This window comes from Marmota monax, unplaced genomic scaffold, assembly GCF_021218885.2.
Source record: "Marmota monax isolate L192 unplaced genomic scaffold, Marmota_monax_Labrador192_F-V1.1 WCK01_AAM20220418_F8-fsc00010, whole genome shotgun sequence".
Lineage (NCBI taxonomy): Eukaryota > Metazoa > Chordata > Mammalia > Rodentia > Sciuridae > Marmota > Marmota monax.
The window spans coordinates 23743557-23762955 of NW_026692321.1; the positions used below are offsets into that span (position 1 = coordinate 23743557).

Sequence of the window (19399 nt, forward strand, 5' to 3'; positions counted from 1 at the left end):
GGTTCAATTTCTGGTATGAGGGCAAAAATAAAGATAGTTTCTTACAGCTAAAGATAGTTTCTTACAGGTGAAGATAGTTTCTTGATGTAGGATGCTTCAATTCTGATGTGTACTTAGTCATCTTAAAATTTATGAAGAATGTTAAAATTTATAAAGAATGTTAAAATCTCTTGGTCTTTATCTAATAGGCAGTATAGAATAACTACGCTCCATTCACTTCCTAAAGTGTACTGTTTGAAGCTAACTTCTATCCAGTAGTTTTTGAAAATTTTCATGCAAAGAAACAGTGTTTTAGGAAGGTTGGCTTAGAGGACCTATAGTCTCCAATTATTTAGCTATTCTAAAACGTACCTCAGAGTCATTTCACATTATAATCCTAAATGCCTAGGTTGACTTGATATTCCTCTCAAAAATATGTTTGAAATTCTTAGTGTAGGACTGTGCCACACATTGGGCCACAGTTCAATGTGGTTCATTTTGTCAGTGTTTTCTCTTTAATCCAAAGATTTCATTTTTCTTTGTAAATTGTCCTTAAAGATTTTCTTTCCTAGAAAAAAGATATATTTCTAGCAAAAGGAGATATACTGATAAAAAACGTAACTTGAAGTCTCTTTGTTAAAGAAAAAAGAGAAAAAAAGAAACATGTCAATATTACTGTTTCCAGGTTCTGTCTATTGGTATTTTGTCCTACTGAATTATGTTAAAGATGAAGATTTAGCTGGGTGCAGTACAGCTTGTGCATCTCTGCTTACTGCTGTGTCTAGACAATTACAGGACAGGCTGACACCAATGGAAGCTTTACTTCAAACAAGGTATTTTAACATATGGAATGCTTAATAAGGAGCCTTTCTGGGTATGATTCTACCTTTGCATAGAATTGTTACTTAATATATATGCTTAAGATGCTATTTTCTGGCAAAATAGTTGTCATTTGTGCATCACTACCATTTTTCAAGTGATAATTCCTAAGGTCTTTCCCCTTCTCTGAATTTGAGATTTCCCCGTGGATAGTTATTCAGAGGGCTAATTGTATTTCATAACTTATTGGAATGCCTTGCTAATGGAAAAAGCATTTAATGTGATATGCTTTTCTGTTTTTACAGCTTTATAGATGTGATTTTGTAAAATAATTATTACCCTTAACTTGTAGTTTTCCATCTGTTATTTATGTTTCCATAACTTCAACATGGTGAATTAAGAAAGAGCAAAAGGTTAGATTTGAATTATTTCCTGATCTTCAATTTCTGAAGTATTCCTTTATTAATAAAAAAGGTTGTCTAATTTTTTTGAGATTAGAAATCTTCATTTTGATGAAACTTTCTATAATGCCTTTTTACTTTCTACTTACTGTAGAGATTGAGTGGTATAGAAGAATGTCTGCTATTTCTTCCCTTCCTTCCTCCAAAAGTGATGGCCTTATTACAATAGCTACTAGCTTATTGGAATTATATTTCCTGAGTCTCTGGATGTCTTTAGGAGTATAGTTGCAGAGAACAGAATTAGGATTCAGTGGGTTAGTTAAATCTGGTTAGTTGCTTCCTCAGCTCTGTAAATCAAACTGCTGTTATAAACAAAGTGAATAGATAATTCTTAATTAAATGGTTGACAGGAAAATTGTTAGTACTTTTTTAAAAATTTATTTTTCAGATACGGATTATATAGCTCACCATTTGATCCAGTCCTTTTTGATTTGGAAATGAGTGGCTCCTCTTGTAAAAATATATACAATAGCAGCATTGGTGTCCAATCAGACGAAATTGATTTATCAGATGTCCTTTCAGGTAGTGATTTATTTTATTAAAAGAATTTTTAAAATGTTATATCTTAGGTTTAATTTGCCATTTTACTTAATGCATTGTAGTTGCTATGCTTTAACACTAAAATTCTTAAGAACTTAGCACCTGTGAATCATTAAAACTGCTTTAATTTCTTGCTTTTCCCCTTCTCCCCCAACGCCCCCAAACCAGTGAAGTTTGAATATCTCTAATCCAAAAATCCAAAATCCAAGATGCTCTAAAATTAGAGATATTCACCCAGTAAATTCTCTATTCCTATATCCAAAAAACTTCAAAATTTGAAACATTTCTGGTCCTAAGCATTTTCTTTAAGGGATACTTAGATGTATAATGTTATCTCATATACTTAGCTATATGTTAGCATGGGAGGAGTTGTGATTTTATTTCGTGTTTTTGTTTTTACTTGTATGTCAATAAAATTTTAATACTCATACTTCTATTGAAATTTATGTGTTGTAACCTTGTGAGTTTTATTTGCTTTACCTTTGCTGCCTATAATGTCAAATAATGTTATTTCAGAAATACAGAATTAAGATATGTACTTACTGCAATAAGTAAGGATGAAGAAAGAAAAAAAAATTTTTATATTTGTCATCACTGCCCCAACTTAAGCTTTATAGACGGTGCATATGTTCTTCTACATGTTTCTGAATAATCTACTTTTAGGATTGTTTGTATAAAATTATTTATATAGAATTTTCAGGTGCTGGAATGTGGTGTTTATTTTCATACATAAAGCAATGACCATGTTATTTTTAATTCTTTTTCCTTGTAATACACTAGTTATATTTGTTGCTGATAAACTGTTAGGTAATTTATTTGTAAAACATTAAGATAATTCTCACACTAAATATAAATAAATTTTTTGAGTTTTGTTAATTGCAAGTAAATGATGATGAATTGTGGAAAAAGGAAACTAGAAAATCATATATAGAAATATAAATAAAATGAAATATCTCAACTACATCCTTTTTACCCCTCCTGTATATCATTGTTTATTAGATGTTTAGTTATTTGGACTTGTTTCCTATTCACATTTGTTAAATTTTTTAATGGAAGATATTATACTATACATACAAGTTTGCCAGTTTTGTTTCCTCCCTGATACTGCAAATTGAACCCAGGGTGCTGTACTACTGAGCTACCTCGCCAGTCCTCCCTAGTCCTACACTGTAACTTTTTTTTTAAAATACCTTTATTTTATTTATTTTTACGTGGTGCTGAGTATCGAACCCAGGGCCTTCATGTTTTAGGCAAGCACTCTAACTATTAGCCATAGCTCCAGCCCCCTCCCCTTTAACTTTTGAGGCAGAGTCTTGCTAAATTGCCCAACTGGTCTGGAATTTGTAATCCTCTTGCTTTAGCTTCCTGAGATGCTGGGATTACAAGCATTCATGATTCCTCCTGGCTGTCTTTTTTTTTTTTTTTTGGGTAGTTATAAATGGACAGAATGCCTTTATTTGTTTATTTTCTTTTTTAAAAAATTTTAATTTGTTATATATGATAACAGAATGCATTACAATTCAATTACACATATAGAGCACAGTTTTTAATATCTCTGGTTGTAAACAAAGTAGACTCACATTCTTCGTGTCTTCATACATGTACTTAGGGTTATGATGACCATCACATTCCATTGTCTTTCCTACCCTGTGCCCGCTCCCTTCCCCTCCCTCCTCTTTCCCCTTTGTCCTATCTAGAGTTCATTTAACACCTCTTCCTCCCAAGCATATTATGGATCAGTATCCTTAAATCAGAGAAATCATTCAGCATTTGTTTTTGGGGATTGGCTAATTTCACTTAGCATTATATTTTTATGTGATTCTGAGGATCAAATCCCACTGGCTGTCATTTTATTATTAAGGAATTATATTGCCCTGAGTATATATGTTATCAGTTGTATTTGATGACTTAGGCTATAATTTCCTTATGCCTATCTCATCTGTATTCTCTAAGTGACAAATGATTTAGGTCATTGCTAATTACAGTTAGAACTTGGAGGATAAGTTAGAATTTCAATGAAGATGAGATCCATTAGGGTAAGACTGTATGGTGAATACCATAGGCTCAGGCCATGCTCTCAGGTAGTAAGTTTGCAGGAATAGCAATACTTAGTAAAGAACACCCAGAAGAGGAAACTTAGAAATCATGATGTGTCACCACATGAATGTCTCCTCATCTTATTCTTCATCATTCAATCTTCTGTTGTCTTTCTTTTTTCAATTAATACCATTAGTGGCATAAGACAGAATGTCATTCTTGTTTATCTCTTTCTTAATAGGTCCCAGCTATTTTTCCACCTATGTGTATTTCAGTTCTCTTCACTCTCTTACCTATCATGATTGATAGGATTACAGTCCAAAGTATATTCATTCTGAACATGGAGTGCAGTAATAGCTTTTTAACTGGTCTTCCTGTATGCATTCTTGACTCACTTCGGTACATTCTCCACACTGCAATGAGTGTAGTCTTTTCTGAGTGCAAACCTAATTGCTTAATCTCTCTCCTTAAAATAGTTTAATGTCTTCCTATTACTGTGAAGTTTAACATCTCTAATACAGCATATTAAAAAATCTTATATAATTTGGCTTTCTTTCCCTTACCATATAATTTTTTGCCATTGCCCCTTCAGTCCTCAGCCCCTTTTTAATTGTCAAGATATGGCCCATAGACCCCCTCAGGATTCCTAATATCAGATTTTTTTGCTATAATGTACAGTGTTGTTTGCCTTTTTACTATGTGACATTTGTATTGATTATGCAAATGCTTGTTGGTTTTTACTATACACTTGAAATAAAAATATGCCACATTCATTTATGGATATACATGATGCAGTAAATATAATTAGCTATTAAGTTTTGAAACCCTGAGTATGTATTTTTTTTTTTTTTAAATATTGGCTGATGAAATGGGAAATATACACAAGGCATTTCTCTGTGCCAAAGTACTATTGTTCTTTTAGGGAAATAATTTGTGCAGTTGTTTGAGTTACAGATTGAACCAGTAGCTTATTTGCAAGAAAGATTGATAGGCAAACCATGTTCATTCAATCTTAATTATTTGAGAGATATTTTTTAAAAAATGATTGAAAATAACCTGTCACTTTTGGAAAAATTAATATTTTTTGCCAATCTTAAACATAGAACTGTTAAAGTAAAAATTAGAATTTTGGAAAACATATATCTTTCACAGTGAGCTTGACAGCTCTCAACACGTTGAATCTTTTCTGATGGCATATAATGATGTTAGCATTACTTTCTAGTATTATAAAATAAAATCAGCATTTGGAAGATTTGTATATAATCTTAAATCAATATTTCTCAAGTGATCCATGTGTGGGATATTTTATCACTGTGTGTAGGTAAAAAGACTCCTTGGTGGTGGTGGTTGTAATGGGGATTGAATCCAGGGGGCTCTTAACCACTGACCCACATCTTCAGCCCTTTATTTTATTTAGAAACAGGGTCTTGCATTGTGCCTCACTAAATTGCTGAGGCTGGCTTTGAACTTGCAATCCTCCTGCCTCCTGAGCCCCTGGGATTATACACATTTGCCACTATACCCGAATACCAATTGATTTTAATGGAACTGTTTCAGAAGTTCATGGCTAAGGGTCTGGGGTTGTGGCTCAGTGGTACAGCACTTGCCCAGCATGTGTGAGGCACTGTGTTTGATTCTCAGTACCACATATAATAAATAACTAAAGGTCCATCAACAATTTGAAAAAAAAAAAAAACCCAAAACAAAGTTCATAACTAATTTTTAAGAACTAATTTTTAAAAAAATTTTGGCTGATGAAAGGGGAAATATACACAAAGCACTTTTTCCATATACAAGGCTATTAATTTACTCCTTTTTCTTTTTTAAAAATATTTATGTATTTATTTATTTTTTTGGTGTAGATGGATACAACACAATGCCTTTATTTTTATGTGGTGCTGAGGATCAAACCTGGGTCCCGCACGTGCTAGGCGAGCGCTCTACTGCTGAGCCACAATCCCAGCCCCCAATTTACTCCTTTTTCAACTACTTGTGTTGGACTAGATTATTTTCAAATTCTTCTATACAAATGACATATAGCATCACTTTGAATGAAAATGCAGATGGGAGATTCCAGCTATTATCTGATAAGCCAGACTATAAAGAGATTGACTTTTAAGTGTTTTGGTTATTTTAAAACCAAAGCATACTATTTCTTTTAGCATCTAATGGATTTATTATTATCAAATGAATTATAATTTCTTGACCTCAAAATGGCTTTCATTTACATTAGCTTAATATATAATAGTTACCATAGAGTTCTTAATATTTTACAGACATGTAAAGAGTCAGCATTGAGAATTGTTCCTCTAATCATATTATTTTTTTAGTTCTTCAGAGATGCCATGTTTCTTTGTATTGTAGGAATTTTCACTCATATTCCTTCTGCTTGACTTCTACTTTAATGAATAAATACATAGCAATCTCTTATTTTCCCCATAAATCTCATCAATTCATCAGGGAAACATTGTGTTAACCTGTTAAAATTGACTCCCCTTGACTTAGTCATTTAAGTTTTTCTTAAGGAAAGCATTTAGCTTTCTTAAGGAAAGCATTTAGCTACTTGCTAAATACCTTGTAACTACTAATATCGAATATGTTTCATGAAGAGCCAACCTATTTTTTTTACTCATTGATCTCATATCTTATTTGAGTTTGTGTGTAATAAATTGTTTGTTGTTGTTGTTTGTTTTTTAATGGTACTGGGAATTGGGCCTCGGGGCAGTGGACCACTGAGCTACATCCCTACCGCCCATCCCCGCCTTTTTTTTTAGTTGGAGTTGGACACAATACCTTTATTTATTTATTTTTTAATGCAGTGCTGAGGATTAAACCCAGTGCCTCATGTGTGAGGTGAGACCTTTACTGCTGAGCCACAACCCCAGCCCCTATCCCTAGCCCTTTTTAATTTTATTTTGTGACAATGTCTCAGTAAGTTGCTGAGGCTAGCCTCAAACTTATGATGCTCCTGCTTCAGCCTCTTGATTTCCTGGGATTACAAGTACACAATACCTTGCCCAGTTTACAATAAACATTTTTGTTGAATATGTGTCAGGCTGTATGTTGGTCACCAATAGGACATTAGAGAGTAAGGTTATGACAGTTTAGTCTGGCATTTAGTGTTCCTTCAGATGTTGACCATTTTTAACTCCTAGATCTTTTCTTGGCCAGATTTTATTTTACCTTGTCTCTTAAATAATTCTGCTTAAAGCATTAGTTGTCTAAAAAATTTGAAAAGCAGTGAAAATAATACTTGCTCTCCTGAGCCATACATACAGTCATTGTGAACTCTTTGTATTCCTTTTCCTTTAGTCTTCTTGTTGTAGTTTCTTTCTTCATCTAATTATGACCATTATTTTTTAAATTACTTATGCTAACTTGAATTATCTTTATTAATAGAAAGCAGTATACCTCAAGATAAGTGTCTTTTTTATTTTGAAATATTTCTGCAGTCTTTTTTTCACTGTCTTAGTTGACAGCATAGAATGTATTTTCATTATGTATATTTAACATTGTGTGATAGCTAATGTCAGGAGCTAGCTTATTGTTTTTCTGTAATTAACATGTAAATCACTTGTTGCTGAATATAAGTTTCAGTGCTTATAAAAAGAAATCTCTGATGTTTCTTATTACTGTGAATGGCCACTACATGGCTTTTATGCAACTCTGCTTTTGTGGCAAACAATCTAGTATCTTCTTTTGTGAATTTTCTTAGTATCATGCTCATTGTTTGGGTTCTGTGTGTTTTATGTTTATATGTGTTTTAATTAATATTAAGTTTAGAGCTATAATTACTGTGCCTTTTTTAAAATTATCTTTACATGCTTTAAGTGTAAGTTTTCTCTTTTTCTGTACTAGGAAATGGAAAGGTCAGTAGTTGCACAGCTGCTGAGGGTAGTTTCACATCTCTCACTGGACTTCTGGAAGTTGAACCCCTGCACTTTACTTGTGTCTCAACTAGTGATGGAACCAGAATAGAAAGGGATGATGCAAGTACGTTTACTGGTATATACCTTCTTTTATTATATACTTTATGGAATGATAAACAAATAAATGATATGTAAGTATATCAATAAATGTAAATTTTGCTATTATTATAAGTGGAAACTTATGAGAGGGACATTTTGGGGAAGATATCATAAATCATTTTATAATCTTAGTTGATTTCTAAGTTTTTCCTCCCTGACAGTAGAGCACTGTCTGAAATTCTTTTTTTTTTTTTTTTTTTTCAATATTTTTTTTTTAGGTGTAGATGGACACAACACAATGCCTTTATTTTTATGTGGTCCTGAGGATTGAACCTGGGTCCCGCCCATGCTAGGCGAGAGCTCAATCCCAGCCCCTTCTTTTGTTTTTATGTGTGCATTTTTAGAAACTCTTTAATTTGGAAAATGTCACCCACAATGGAAATAGAATAGTAAAATAGATTCCCATGTTTCCATTACCAAGCTTCAACAGTGAATTAATGATGGCTAGTCTTGTATTGTGTACACTGTACATATAATGTTCTTTCTTTCATTTAGAGTCAATAATATGTTTGCTGATGTCTTGGAGAAAGTTGAGATGAATTGAAAGAGAGTACTATTTTTCCAGCTAGTTTAAAGTAACTGTGGATATCTGAAACATTATTTGAGTATATTAAATGTGTGGTGGTGTTGATTTTTTTTAAAATATTTTTTTAATTGTTGATAGACCTTTTTTTTAAAAATTTTTTAGTTGTAGATGGACACAATATCTTTATTTTGTTTATTTATTTTTTTATGTGGTGCTGAGGATCGAACCCAGTGCCTCACACATATTAGGTGAGCACTCTACCACTGAGCCACAACCCAATCCCCTGTTAATAGACCTTCATTTTATTTATTTATATGGGGTGCTGAGAATCCAACCCAGTGTTTCACACATGTCAGGCAAGTGCACTACCACTGAGCCCCAGCCCCAGCCCACTCGTGTTGATGTTTTAAATAAAAACCTTCACTTATAAATTAAAATTTTGACTGTCAGACAGTAGAAACTTTACTTGCCTCAGTTTTTTACTTAAAAATGAGATTATAGAAGTACCTAGTACATATTATAATATAAACTAATACTTTGTACAGGTAATACCTATTTGTTAGCTGTTGCAAAGATTTAGTGAGTTTACATAAGTTCCATATTCTTGACATTGGGTTTAGCCTTGGCCTTCACATAGCCCTTGGTTCTAATCTCAGTTCTGCCACTTTCAGTGTTACAGGATAACTTTTCTAATCTGGTCTTCACTTAAACAACTAAAAAATGAATCATGATATCTGATACATTTATTCATCTCTTGAATGTGGCAACTCATTTAAAGTGTATCTTTTCATAATGCACACTAAATATTTGCTTTTATTACAATGGTTATCCTTTCCAACGTAACTTTCTAGAAAAGACCTGTTACAAGGGTTGGAGTTGTGGCTCAGTGGTAAAGCACGCTTGCCTAGCACATGTGAGGCACTGGGTTAGATCCTCAGCTCCACATGAAAAATAAATAAAATAAAAGTATTGTGTCCATCAATAACTACAAATATATATATTTTTAAAACCCATTATAAGTATTACTGCTGTTATTAGATTTGGCTTCTTCCTCTTGTTTTATGCTGACATGTTGTGAGATTAAGTTTTTATCTCAACTTTTTCCAAAATATTATTCATAAATATTAATTGAAAAATGGTTTATTAGTAATGTGTATTTGAATTCATATTGAACATACATTTTAATACATGTTGAAAAAGAAAGTCAAAGAAATTTCTTCACTTATAGGATTTCCTAGAGTCTTTATTGGTGATAAAATTTATTAGTAATAGTGTGTACCAGATTTGACTGTGTGTGGGACTTGTTTATTTCCATTGGAGTGTTCTTGGGGAACATACATTAGGAAACCTTTATGTATTCTGTATAAGCCTGTTCTAGTTTAGACGGTGCTTTCAGATGAGGAAATTAAATATCACTTATCTTTTTAAATAAAGATCTTAAAATTGAAGGCTTTTAAGCAGTTTTGGAAGTGGAAAATTGTGTGTTGGTGTGAGAAAAATTAATAAAGTTATTTAAAGTTTATCTCATGCTCATATAAATTACTCTCATTTTTTAAAGTTTTTTTTTTTTTTTAACGATGAACACAATATCTTTATTTGTTTTTATGTGGTGCTACGGATCGAACCCAGTGCCTCACATGTGTGAGGCAAGTGCTCTAATGCTGAGCTATAACCCCGGCCCCTAAATGACCATTAAAAATGAGAGAATTAAAAATGGAAGTTCTTCTATACCCAAAATATTTGTAAACTCAGGAGTAATATGCTTTATGGTCATTCTGGGTCCCCTTAGAATTTAAATAGCAATATTATGAGTACTATACCTTTGCCATAAAATTTTCTCATTTATGCTCCCTTTAAAATTATATTTATTTCTCTTTTTGTGAATCCTTTTTTAAAGTATATATTTTTAAATTTTTAGTTATGAATGGACACAATATCTTTATTTTGTTTATTTATTTTTATGTGGTGCTGGGGATCAAACCCAGTGCCTCACATGTGTGAAGCAAGCACTCTGCCACTGAGCCACAACCCCAGCCCATGTGAATCCTTTTTTAAAAATGAAAATTGACTATAGTTTAGTTCGACTGTTTCTCTGTGAAACTTTTCTTCATCCTGGTGTCTTTGTTTTTGTTTTCCTTTGTCTTATGCCAGTGAGTTCCTTCGGGGTTACTCCTGCTGTAGGTGGACTATCATCTGGGACAGTTGGGGAAGCCTCGACAGCCCTGAGTTCAGCAGCCCAGGTAGCTTTGCAGTCTCTCTCTCATGCAATGGCTTCAGCCGAGCAACAGCTACAGGTGCTGCAAGAGAAACAGCAGCAGCTTTTGAAGCTTCAGCAACAGGTTGGAGACTATTTGGCTCTTTGTTCATGCTGTCTCTAAACTTCAAAAGCTGAAAAAGTACTTTCAAAATGACCATTATTTTCATAAAGAAAAGTAGATTGACTGATCCGATCTAATACTTTTCAACAAAAAATTGAGGTAAAGTTTTTGTAGCATTAAATTTGTTAAAATTACATAAATGCCTTTTATTTGATACATATATGAAGGGATAGAATTGATCATTTTTGTGTAGTCTTTAAGTAATATCCATTGTTTAAACATTCTTGATCAAACATTACAGTTCCCAGTTATTCCATAGAGAATCTAAAACAACATTTCGAAGAACATTTAAATTAATGTGACTTATAATTTTAACAATAATGATGTTTATGGTCTAAATGCAGCCTGTGACAATTCCAGGTGACAAATTATGTCAGATTAGTCCACATGAGAATCTGCCTCCTGTTAATGTTTAACAGAACTTTCTTTCCTTATTTACATTTAATTGTTCTCCTTGCTGTTCATGTTCACTTTGAGAAAGTTTTAGTTCTCAAATACACAGGAAATTTTATATTCAGTATTTTAAGAAGTATACATAGTAAAGCAGTGTTTCATTTATAGAAGACTCCAGTTTTGATTCATCTTTATGTACCTAGGATCTACTTAATCATGTTTATCTTTATAATTTACATCCATGTACATAGTAGTCCCCACAACTTAGGTAGGCAGGATTAGTCTATATGTGTTGCTTTTACTTCTTTTACAGAAAGCAAAGCTGGAAGCCAAGTTACACCAGACAACAGCTGCAGCAGCTGCAGCAGCCTCAGCAGCCTCAGCAGTAGGTCCTGTTTACAGCTCTCTGCCTTCCAACCCAGTGGCTGCCCCAGGATTCTTCATTCATCCTTCTGATGTTATTCCACCCACTCCAAAAACAACACCACTTTTTATGACTCCACCACTCACTCCACCCAATGAAGCAGTTTCCGTTGTGATTAATGCCGAACTTGCACAGCTTTTCCCAGGCTCAGTCATTGATCCCCCAACAGTCAATCTTGCTGCACATAACAAAAATTCCAACAAGTCCAGAATGGTAAATCATGTTTTAAATAGGTGTTGGCTTAGACATTTAAAAATATTTGGAAGTAAACTTTTAACTATAGAAGGCAAGATTTTATTATATGACTTCAATATATTAGATTATTTTCTTTAATAAAATATAATAATATGCATTAGGAAATGAGACTTGTTAAGTTAATATTATGGCTAATATTTTTTATAGAGCAAGAATAATGTCAATATAGAGTTATACTTTTTTCTCTTCTAGAATCCACTTGGTTCTGGTCTAGCCCTTGCAATTTCTCATGCTTCACATTTTCTTCAACCTCCACCTCACCAGTCCATTATTATCGAGCGAATGCATTCAGGTAATCTTTTACTTTCTTGAAGTATTTTTCGAGCCTACTGTGTTGGCTCTTTTGTGACTTACTGTTATCCATTTTGATTTTTCATTGCAAATTAATCACATTTGCTCTCTGGTAAGTACATTTGACCAAGAAAAAGCACTATTATAAAAGGTTCAGGCTGTGTGCTTTACCAAGTTGAATGGAAGAGTGCTATTTGCACAATGAATTTGTTCTCTACCTGAGTCTTGCTTGTTTTGAAGAATGATTGACATGAATATCTGCCTTCATTGTAAGTGCTCAGTTATTATACACTATACATTTCAAGGAATATTCCTAAAACTAGCATTCTTGAGGTGAAACTGTTTTCTGAGAAGAGCTGACAGAACTGCTGCTTACCATAGTAACTGAGTAAGATTAATAATACTTCATGGTCTCTGGATTGTTTAAATTTGTTCTAAATTTGTGTTACGTTTATATAGTGGAGACCTGTGATTGGGATAGTTGTTTTCCATTACATCATATTTCTGAATAAACTAAGTAACTTTAACTTATAATCGTACCAACTTTTAGTTCTGCACTTCAGCAGCTGAACTCAGCAGAATACTTAGAGGGAATACAGGGAGATATAGTGTAAAGTGTAGCACTTTTCGTTATATGAATAAGTAAGCCAAATTTTTTTTATTGTAACAGGTTTTTCCTCTTTGGAAGAATGAGTTTGAAAGCTCATGGAATAAGTCTTATGCTATTTTCTGTCAAACTAATTATTTTTGGTAGCAACATTAGTGTTGATAACATTTAGAATGAAAGCTTGTTCTTGTTCTTCTTTTTTTTCCCCCACATAAATCTTTTCTTTCAATAAATAAAGAATATTCATGGCTTAGATTTTAAATCACATTTACAGATGAAGAAAAATTTTAGGCCCAAATAGGTAAAAATGAAGGTATTACTGCTGGAAAGAATACATGCCCCATACCTAAAGAGCAAGGATCACCATGCATATCACTGTGTAGATTAGGTAATTAGAACCATGAAAAGAACAGGAGACTTGAAGTAGTCCATGCAGTACCATCTGACCCCTCCTCTTCATGCTATAGAACCAAATTAAAGCTGTGGTACCTGAGACAAATTACTGTGGGTCCTGATCACACTGAGGAAACCTCCAGTTGTTAACATTAGGCCAAGGGTGTTAGCTACAGAAGGATATCCACTGATAAATATAATAGCAGAACAACAAAGAAGCAGCTACATAGACGATCTTGCTTCTTAAAAGTATAGCAGTAGATTTAATTTCACTTCCAAAGGGCTTAGTCCAAAAACTTCCTATTGGCATTTGCACCAAACAAGGTTCCTCGTACTTCAGGCATCATCTGCTGGGCTATGAGATCCAGCCGGCTTTCCAGGGTATTGGAAACCTTTATTTTATGATCCCTATTATAGATCTCAACTCCACCAACTATTTCCTCAGGCAGGTAAGCCTCCTGATCAATTTGGACATCAACAACCTTCTTGGTGGCAGTTGTACATAGGAATAGCTTTCTGTACTGCAGCCTTTACTAGAGGCAAATCTTGTTTTCTGCAACGAACAATCATTCGGGGCTCCAATAACTAGTACAAACCCTGGAGGACCAGTCCATCCAGCAGCACTTGGTACCTGGTTGTATCTTTTACCACTTTGCTGAGTCTCTGTTTTGCTTCATTCAGTAAGTCAGTGATAAGGTCATCTCTTGCTCTACGGACTTTGAGCCTTGCTTGATTCATCAAATTGGACATTTGAATTTTCTTCTGCTGCTCAATCTGTTTTTCTTTCTTCTCATAGTATTCCATAATCTTCAGTCTTTGGGTTTGCACAAGATGGCCTTTCTCAATGTTGACCTCTTTTCTGCCTTTGCATCTATTTCTTCTGCTTTCTCATTGGCTTCTTGTTCAGTAAAAGCCATTATGTTCTTTATCTGCTTCTGCATGTCAGCATCGATGAGAGCCATGGTGAAAGCGATGCTAGGTCGGTGGGCTACTGGCCTGAACTCAGTTAAGAAAAAGGATGGTAGAAAAACAGGGCCAAGAAAACCAGAGCAGGTTTTCTGACTTCCTTTACTTTATAACCCCGACTTCCACTTCCTCTTTTTCTTCTAGTCTTAGGAGATGTGAGGAGTTGCTTATACTATAGTTTGATGTTTTTTTTATCTCTTCAGATGACCATAACACATAAGTCCTTTGAGTAGGAAAGCTATATTCTTCATTGCTTAATAATTTTTGTGTTTGGGAAAGTATTGGTAACTGCTCTTTTTTTCTTTTTTAAAAAAAAAGCTTCATTGAGAAAAGCACCATTCCCAAATGTTTTAGTGTTTCTTTTCCTTCATGGTAAAATGTAGCTGGTAAGGCTATTTAGTTTGCCAAAAGAATGAAAAAGAAAATGCATTATTTTATTAAGGGTCTGCCTTTCATTTCACTATTTGAACTTGTCCTTGTATGAGATGAGAAATGCAAATCTTCTGTTTCTTCATCTACTTCATCTGGTATTGAGTTGAAGCGACAGTGATGTCTGTATACTGGAGAAAAACATTGTTTGAGATGAGCTGTCTGTTTTCCTTAGAATACTTTGGCAAAACATCTTTTTTGGGATAGTTTGACTTTGTATGATTTGAGCTACACTTTTACTTTACATTTTAAGCCTAATAAAATGTACATTTCACAAGAAGTTGAACAGGGCTTAAGAAGACTGATGTCACATAGTATATCTTGGTATATTTAATTAGTTGTGAAATTAAGGGAAAAATACATCCAATGATTGAAAGGAAGGCAGAATGATACTTTACAGTATTAACATATATACTACATGTGCTAATTTAAAATTTTAAACTAAAGTTTTATTGATTGATTAATCTGTAGTAGTAGGGATAGAACCAAGGACCTTGTGCATGCTAGGCAAATGTTCTACCACTGAATGCAGCATCAGGCCCGATTCCAGTGTTTTAAACCAAGCTTATGTGTACAGTTGATTTCTTTCTTTTTTCTTTTAATATACATTTTTTAGTTGTAAATAGATCTTTTATTTTATTTATTTGTTTATATGCGGTGCTGAGGATTGAACCCAGGGCCTCACACATGCTAGGCAAGTGCTCTGCCACTGAGCCACAACCCCAGCCAAAACGGTTGATTTCTTTCATAGTCAATTTTTTTTTTTTGTTTTTGATTCAAACCTAAAATAAGGGTTTTAGAAAAATTTTTTTTTAAGTTGTTGATAGAACGTTATTTTTATTTATATATGTGTTGCTGAGAAACGAGCCCAGTGCCTCATACATGCTAGGGAAGCACTCTACCACTGAGTCCCTACTCCAGCCTGGTTTTAGAAAATATTTGAATACGACATGACAAAGCTAATTTTACTTATTTTTGTTTGCTTTTATTTGTTTATAGTTATTTTGAATTGATTTCATATGTTAAGATGAATGCTTCAGACTGTTTCTGAGTGTTTCATTTGGTTAATTATATATATTTTCGTCAACTGTTCTCTTTTTTCATAGGAGCCAGGAGATTTGTGACCTTGGATTTTGGAAGACCTATACTTTTGACAGATGTATTGATTCCTACTTGTGGAGACTTGGCCTCCTTATCAATTGATATTTGGACATTAGGAGAAGAGGTGGATGGAAGGCGATTGGTAGTGGCAACTGATATAAGCACTCATTCACTAATTCTTCATGACCTAATACCACCTCCTGTATGCAGATTCATGAAGGTAAAGAGTTTTAAGACAGTAAATTTATGTGTTTTCCACTTATCTAACAAATACTAAGACATATAGTTAAAAAGTGTAACTATGTCTTTTATTTATGTATATGTGTATGTGTTTATTTTTGTAATACTGGGGATTGAACCTAGGACCTCAAAAATCCTAGACGATGACTTCTCCACTGAGCTATGTCCCCAGCCATTTTTATTTTGATTTTGTTGCAGGTTTTGCCAAGTTTGCCTGACTGATCTTGAAATCGCAATCCTCCTATCTCTACCTCCTGAGTAGCTGGGATTATAGGCATTTGCTTGGCTAACTATCTTTGAAAATATTCAGCCCCTTTGTTTTTTTTTTTTTTTTTTTTTTTAATCATGACTGTGTATGTATTTTTATAATTTTTCATTTTAGATAACTGTCATTGGACGCTATGGAAGTACAAATGCCAGAGCCAAAATCCCTTTAGGATTTTACTATGGTCATACCTATATCTTGCCTTGGGAAAGTGAACTTAAATTAATGCATGATCCTCTAAGGGGAGAGGGAGAATCTGCAAACCAGCCAGACATCGACCAGCATTTAGCAATGATGGTTGCTTTACAAGAGGATATACAGTGCAGGTGAGGAGAAAATAGCAAACATTTTAATCTATTCAAACTGCAGATTTTATAGAATGTCTTTTTATGTTTCCACCAAGAAATGTCTTTTTATAGGTGTATAGAAAAGAGCAAAAGGAAACAGGACATTAACACTTTACAGAAATACTCAATTTGCCCTGAAAATATTGTGATTAAATAATTGACTCCATTTGTTAATACTTACCAGTGGAGTAATTCTTTTAAAATAGTTGGGTTTTAACATGTTTTAAAAATGTAATTCTTAGTGTGTACATGTATAAATCAAGAGAACATTGCAGGAATTATTTTGTTCATTTATTTTTTACTTATAGATATAACTTAGCTTGTCATCGTCTGGAAACTCTTTTGCAAAGTATCGATCTTCCTCCTCTCAACAGTGCTAACAATGCACAGTACTTTTTGCGAAAACCGGACAAGGCAGTCGAGGAAGATAGTAGAGTTTTTTCTGCTTATCAGGATTGTATTCAGCTACAGCTTCAACTAAATTTGGCTCATAATGCAGTGCAGAGGCTCAAAGTAGCTATAGGTGCAAGTCGGAAGACATTGAATGAAACATCAAATCCAGAAGACTTAATTCAGATGTCTTCCACAGAGCAGTTACGTACTATCATCAGATATTTATTGGACACTTTGCTCAGCCTTCTTCACTCTTCCAATGGTTTGTATTTGGCTCATGTATTTTAAAGGCTGGGAACATGTTTGATGTAATTTTGTTGCATGTTTCAGGAAATAATATATATTAATTTGAATATTTGTGAAATATCTGTTTAAAATCACCCATTTGTGTTTCCCTTATTTAAATTATGTTTGCTTTGTAGTGCTCAGGATTAAACCTAGGCCTTACATATGCTGGGCAAATACTCTTCCACTGAGCTACATGGTCAACCCCACTTAATTTTTTTTATTTGATTTTTTTTGTTTGTTTTTTTCTGTTGCTGTACATGCATTGAGTTACTGGCAAAAAGGTTTTCATAAATTGCTAATCTAATATAGAACTGTTATTTTGTAGCCAGGAACTATTTTTGACATTATATACCACATACCCTATATAGCAATCTGATAAACCCAACTGCAAAGCCAAGAAATATAATTGACTTAGGTGCTGTTTCTTCTCCTCTCCAAATATTTGACAATATATATAAGGTATAAATAAAGAACAAAATAAATAGAATATAATTTTCTACTGTTTGCTAGTAAAGAAGAAAGCATATGTTGGTATACCAATTTTGATATTATACCATACACTTAATTAGGAAATTATGCTGTTTTCTCTCTTGTAATAGGGCACTCTGTTCCTGCAGTTTTACAGAGCACATTTCATGCCCAGGCCTGTGAAGAGCTCTTTAAACACTTGTGCATCAGTGGAACCCCAAAGATACGGTTACACACTGGTCTTCTTCTTGTTCAACTGTGTGGTGGTGAAAGATGGTGGGGTCAGTTTCTTTCTAATGTTCTTCAGGAATTGTACAATTCAGAACAACTTCTCATCTTCCCCCAGGATAGGTAGGTCAGAAAATTTTGGTGGTATTTGTTCTTAGTGATTTGTAATTCTGACATTCATTGGTTAGATTCTGAAATCTTGTTTATGTGGATGGCAAGTGTGGAGAAAGGGAAGCAGGTTTCTTAAAGATTTGGGATTGCCCAGTGAAAGATACCAGCACAGGTAGTATATTGAAGAAGATTATATGTCATTTAACCACAACTATACTCTTCTTTTTTTTTTTTTTTTTCTCACTTGAACCGGTGGCATTCATAGATCTAAGTTTCTAAGTATTTCCTCATTTGGCGGGGTACAGTGGATTGAACTCGGGGGCACTCAACTACTGAGCCACATCCCCAGCCCTATTTTGTATTTTATTTAGTGACAGTGTCTCACTTTTGCTGAGACTGTCTCAGCAAACGACTGATCCTACTTCCTTAGTCTCCTGAGCTTCTGGTATTACAGACTTGTGCCACTGTGCCTGGCTATATTTTCTATCTTATGTTATTTTTGTATAGTAGATAAAGTTAACTGATTCTAAGTGCCTGATTTCTCATGAATAATGTTATATGGGCTGGGGGTGTAGCTCAGTGGTAGTGTGCTTGCCTAGCACACATGAGGCACTGGATTTGATGCTCAGCACCACATAAAAACTAATAAATAAAATAAAGATATTGTGTCCATGTACAACCAAAAAAAAAGTTATAAAATATAACCAATAACTAGAAAGAAAGCTCATTGTAATGTATATATCCAGATATAGATCTTTCTTACCAATGTGAGTTCATTGTTTTTTTTTTTTAATATTTATTTATTTATTTTAGTTATTGGCGGACACAACATCTTTGTTTGTATGTGGTGCTGAGGATTGAACCCTGGCCACACCCATGCCAGGCGAGCGCGCTGCCGCTTGAGCTACATCCCCAGCCCGAGTTCATTGTTTTTTAAAATTTTTTATTCTAATTTGTTATATATGGAAGCAGAATGCATTACAATTCGTATTACATATATAGAGCATAATTTTTCATTTCTCTGCTTGTATACAAGGTATATTCACACCATTCGTGTCTTCTTCTTACATGTACTCCATCATCTTTTTTTTTTAACCCCCTTCCCCCCTCCCTCCCCATCCCTCCACTTTCCCCTCTCTAGAGTTTGTCTAATATTCCCCTGCTCCCCCTCCCAACCCCACTATGAATCAGCCTCCTTATATCAGGGAAAACATTTGGCATTTGTTTTTATGGGATTGGTTAACTTCACTTAGCATTATATTCTCCAACTCCATCCATTTACCTGCAAATACCACGATTTTGTTCTCTTTTATTGCTGAGTAATATTCCATTGTATGTATGTATGTGTATATGTAAATATATATATATATATATCTTATATATATATTTTTTATATATATATAAAATCACATTTTCTTTATCCATTCATCTA

At 33.8% G+C, this 19399-nt stretch overlaps 1 protein-coding gene and 1 pseudogene across 12 annotated transcripts in view; one reads left to right on the plus strand and one right to left on the minus strand.

Moving 5' to 3' along the window:
- Window positions 1-19399, plus strand: part of Birc6 (baculoviral IAP repeat containing 6) — a 218668-nt gene that overhangs the window by 77532 nt on the left and 121737 nt on the right. For 6 of the 12 annotated variants that reach the window (XR_006851216.2, XM_046441601.2, XM_046441604.2 and 3 more), the window contains 10 exons: window positions 665-812; window positions 1648-1781; window positions 7695-7841; window positions 10542-10729; window positions 11475-11798; window positions 12033-12132; window positions 15633-15847; window positions 16250-16458; window positions 16788-17134; window positions 17760-17979. Coding sequence is in view for 11 of the 12 variants with exons in the window: in XM_046441601.2 (XP_046297557.1) it covers window positions 665-812; window positions 1648-1781; window positions 7695-7841; window positions 10542-10729; window positions 11475-11798; window positions 12033-12132; window positions 15633-15847; window positions 16250-16458; window positions 16788-17134; window positions 17760-17979 (2032 nt within the window). In the remaining variant the exon portion in view is untranslated. The remainder of the gene's footprint in view (window positions 1-664; window positions 813-1647; window positions 1782-7694; window positions 7842-10541; window positions 10730-11474; window positions 11799-12032; window positions 12133-15632; window positions 15848-16249; window positions 16459-16787; window positions 17135-17759; window positions 17980-19399) is intronic. The other 6 variants (XM_046441602.2, XM_046441608.2, XM_046441603.2 and 3 more) reach the window with 5 other exon arrangements.
- LOC124090771 (V-type proton ATPase subunit E 1-like) lies at window positions 13401-14109 on the minus strand (annotated as a pseudogene).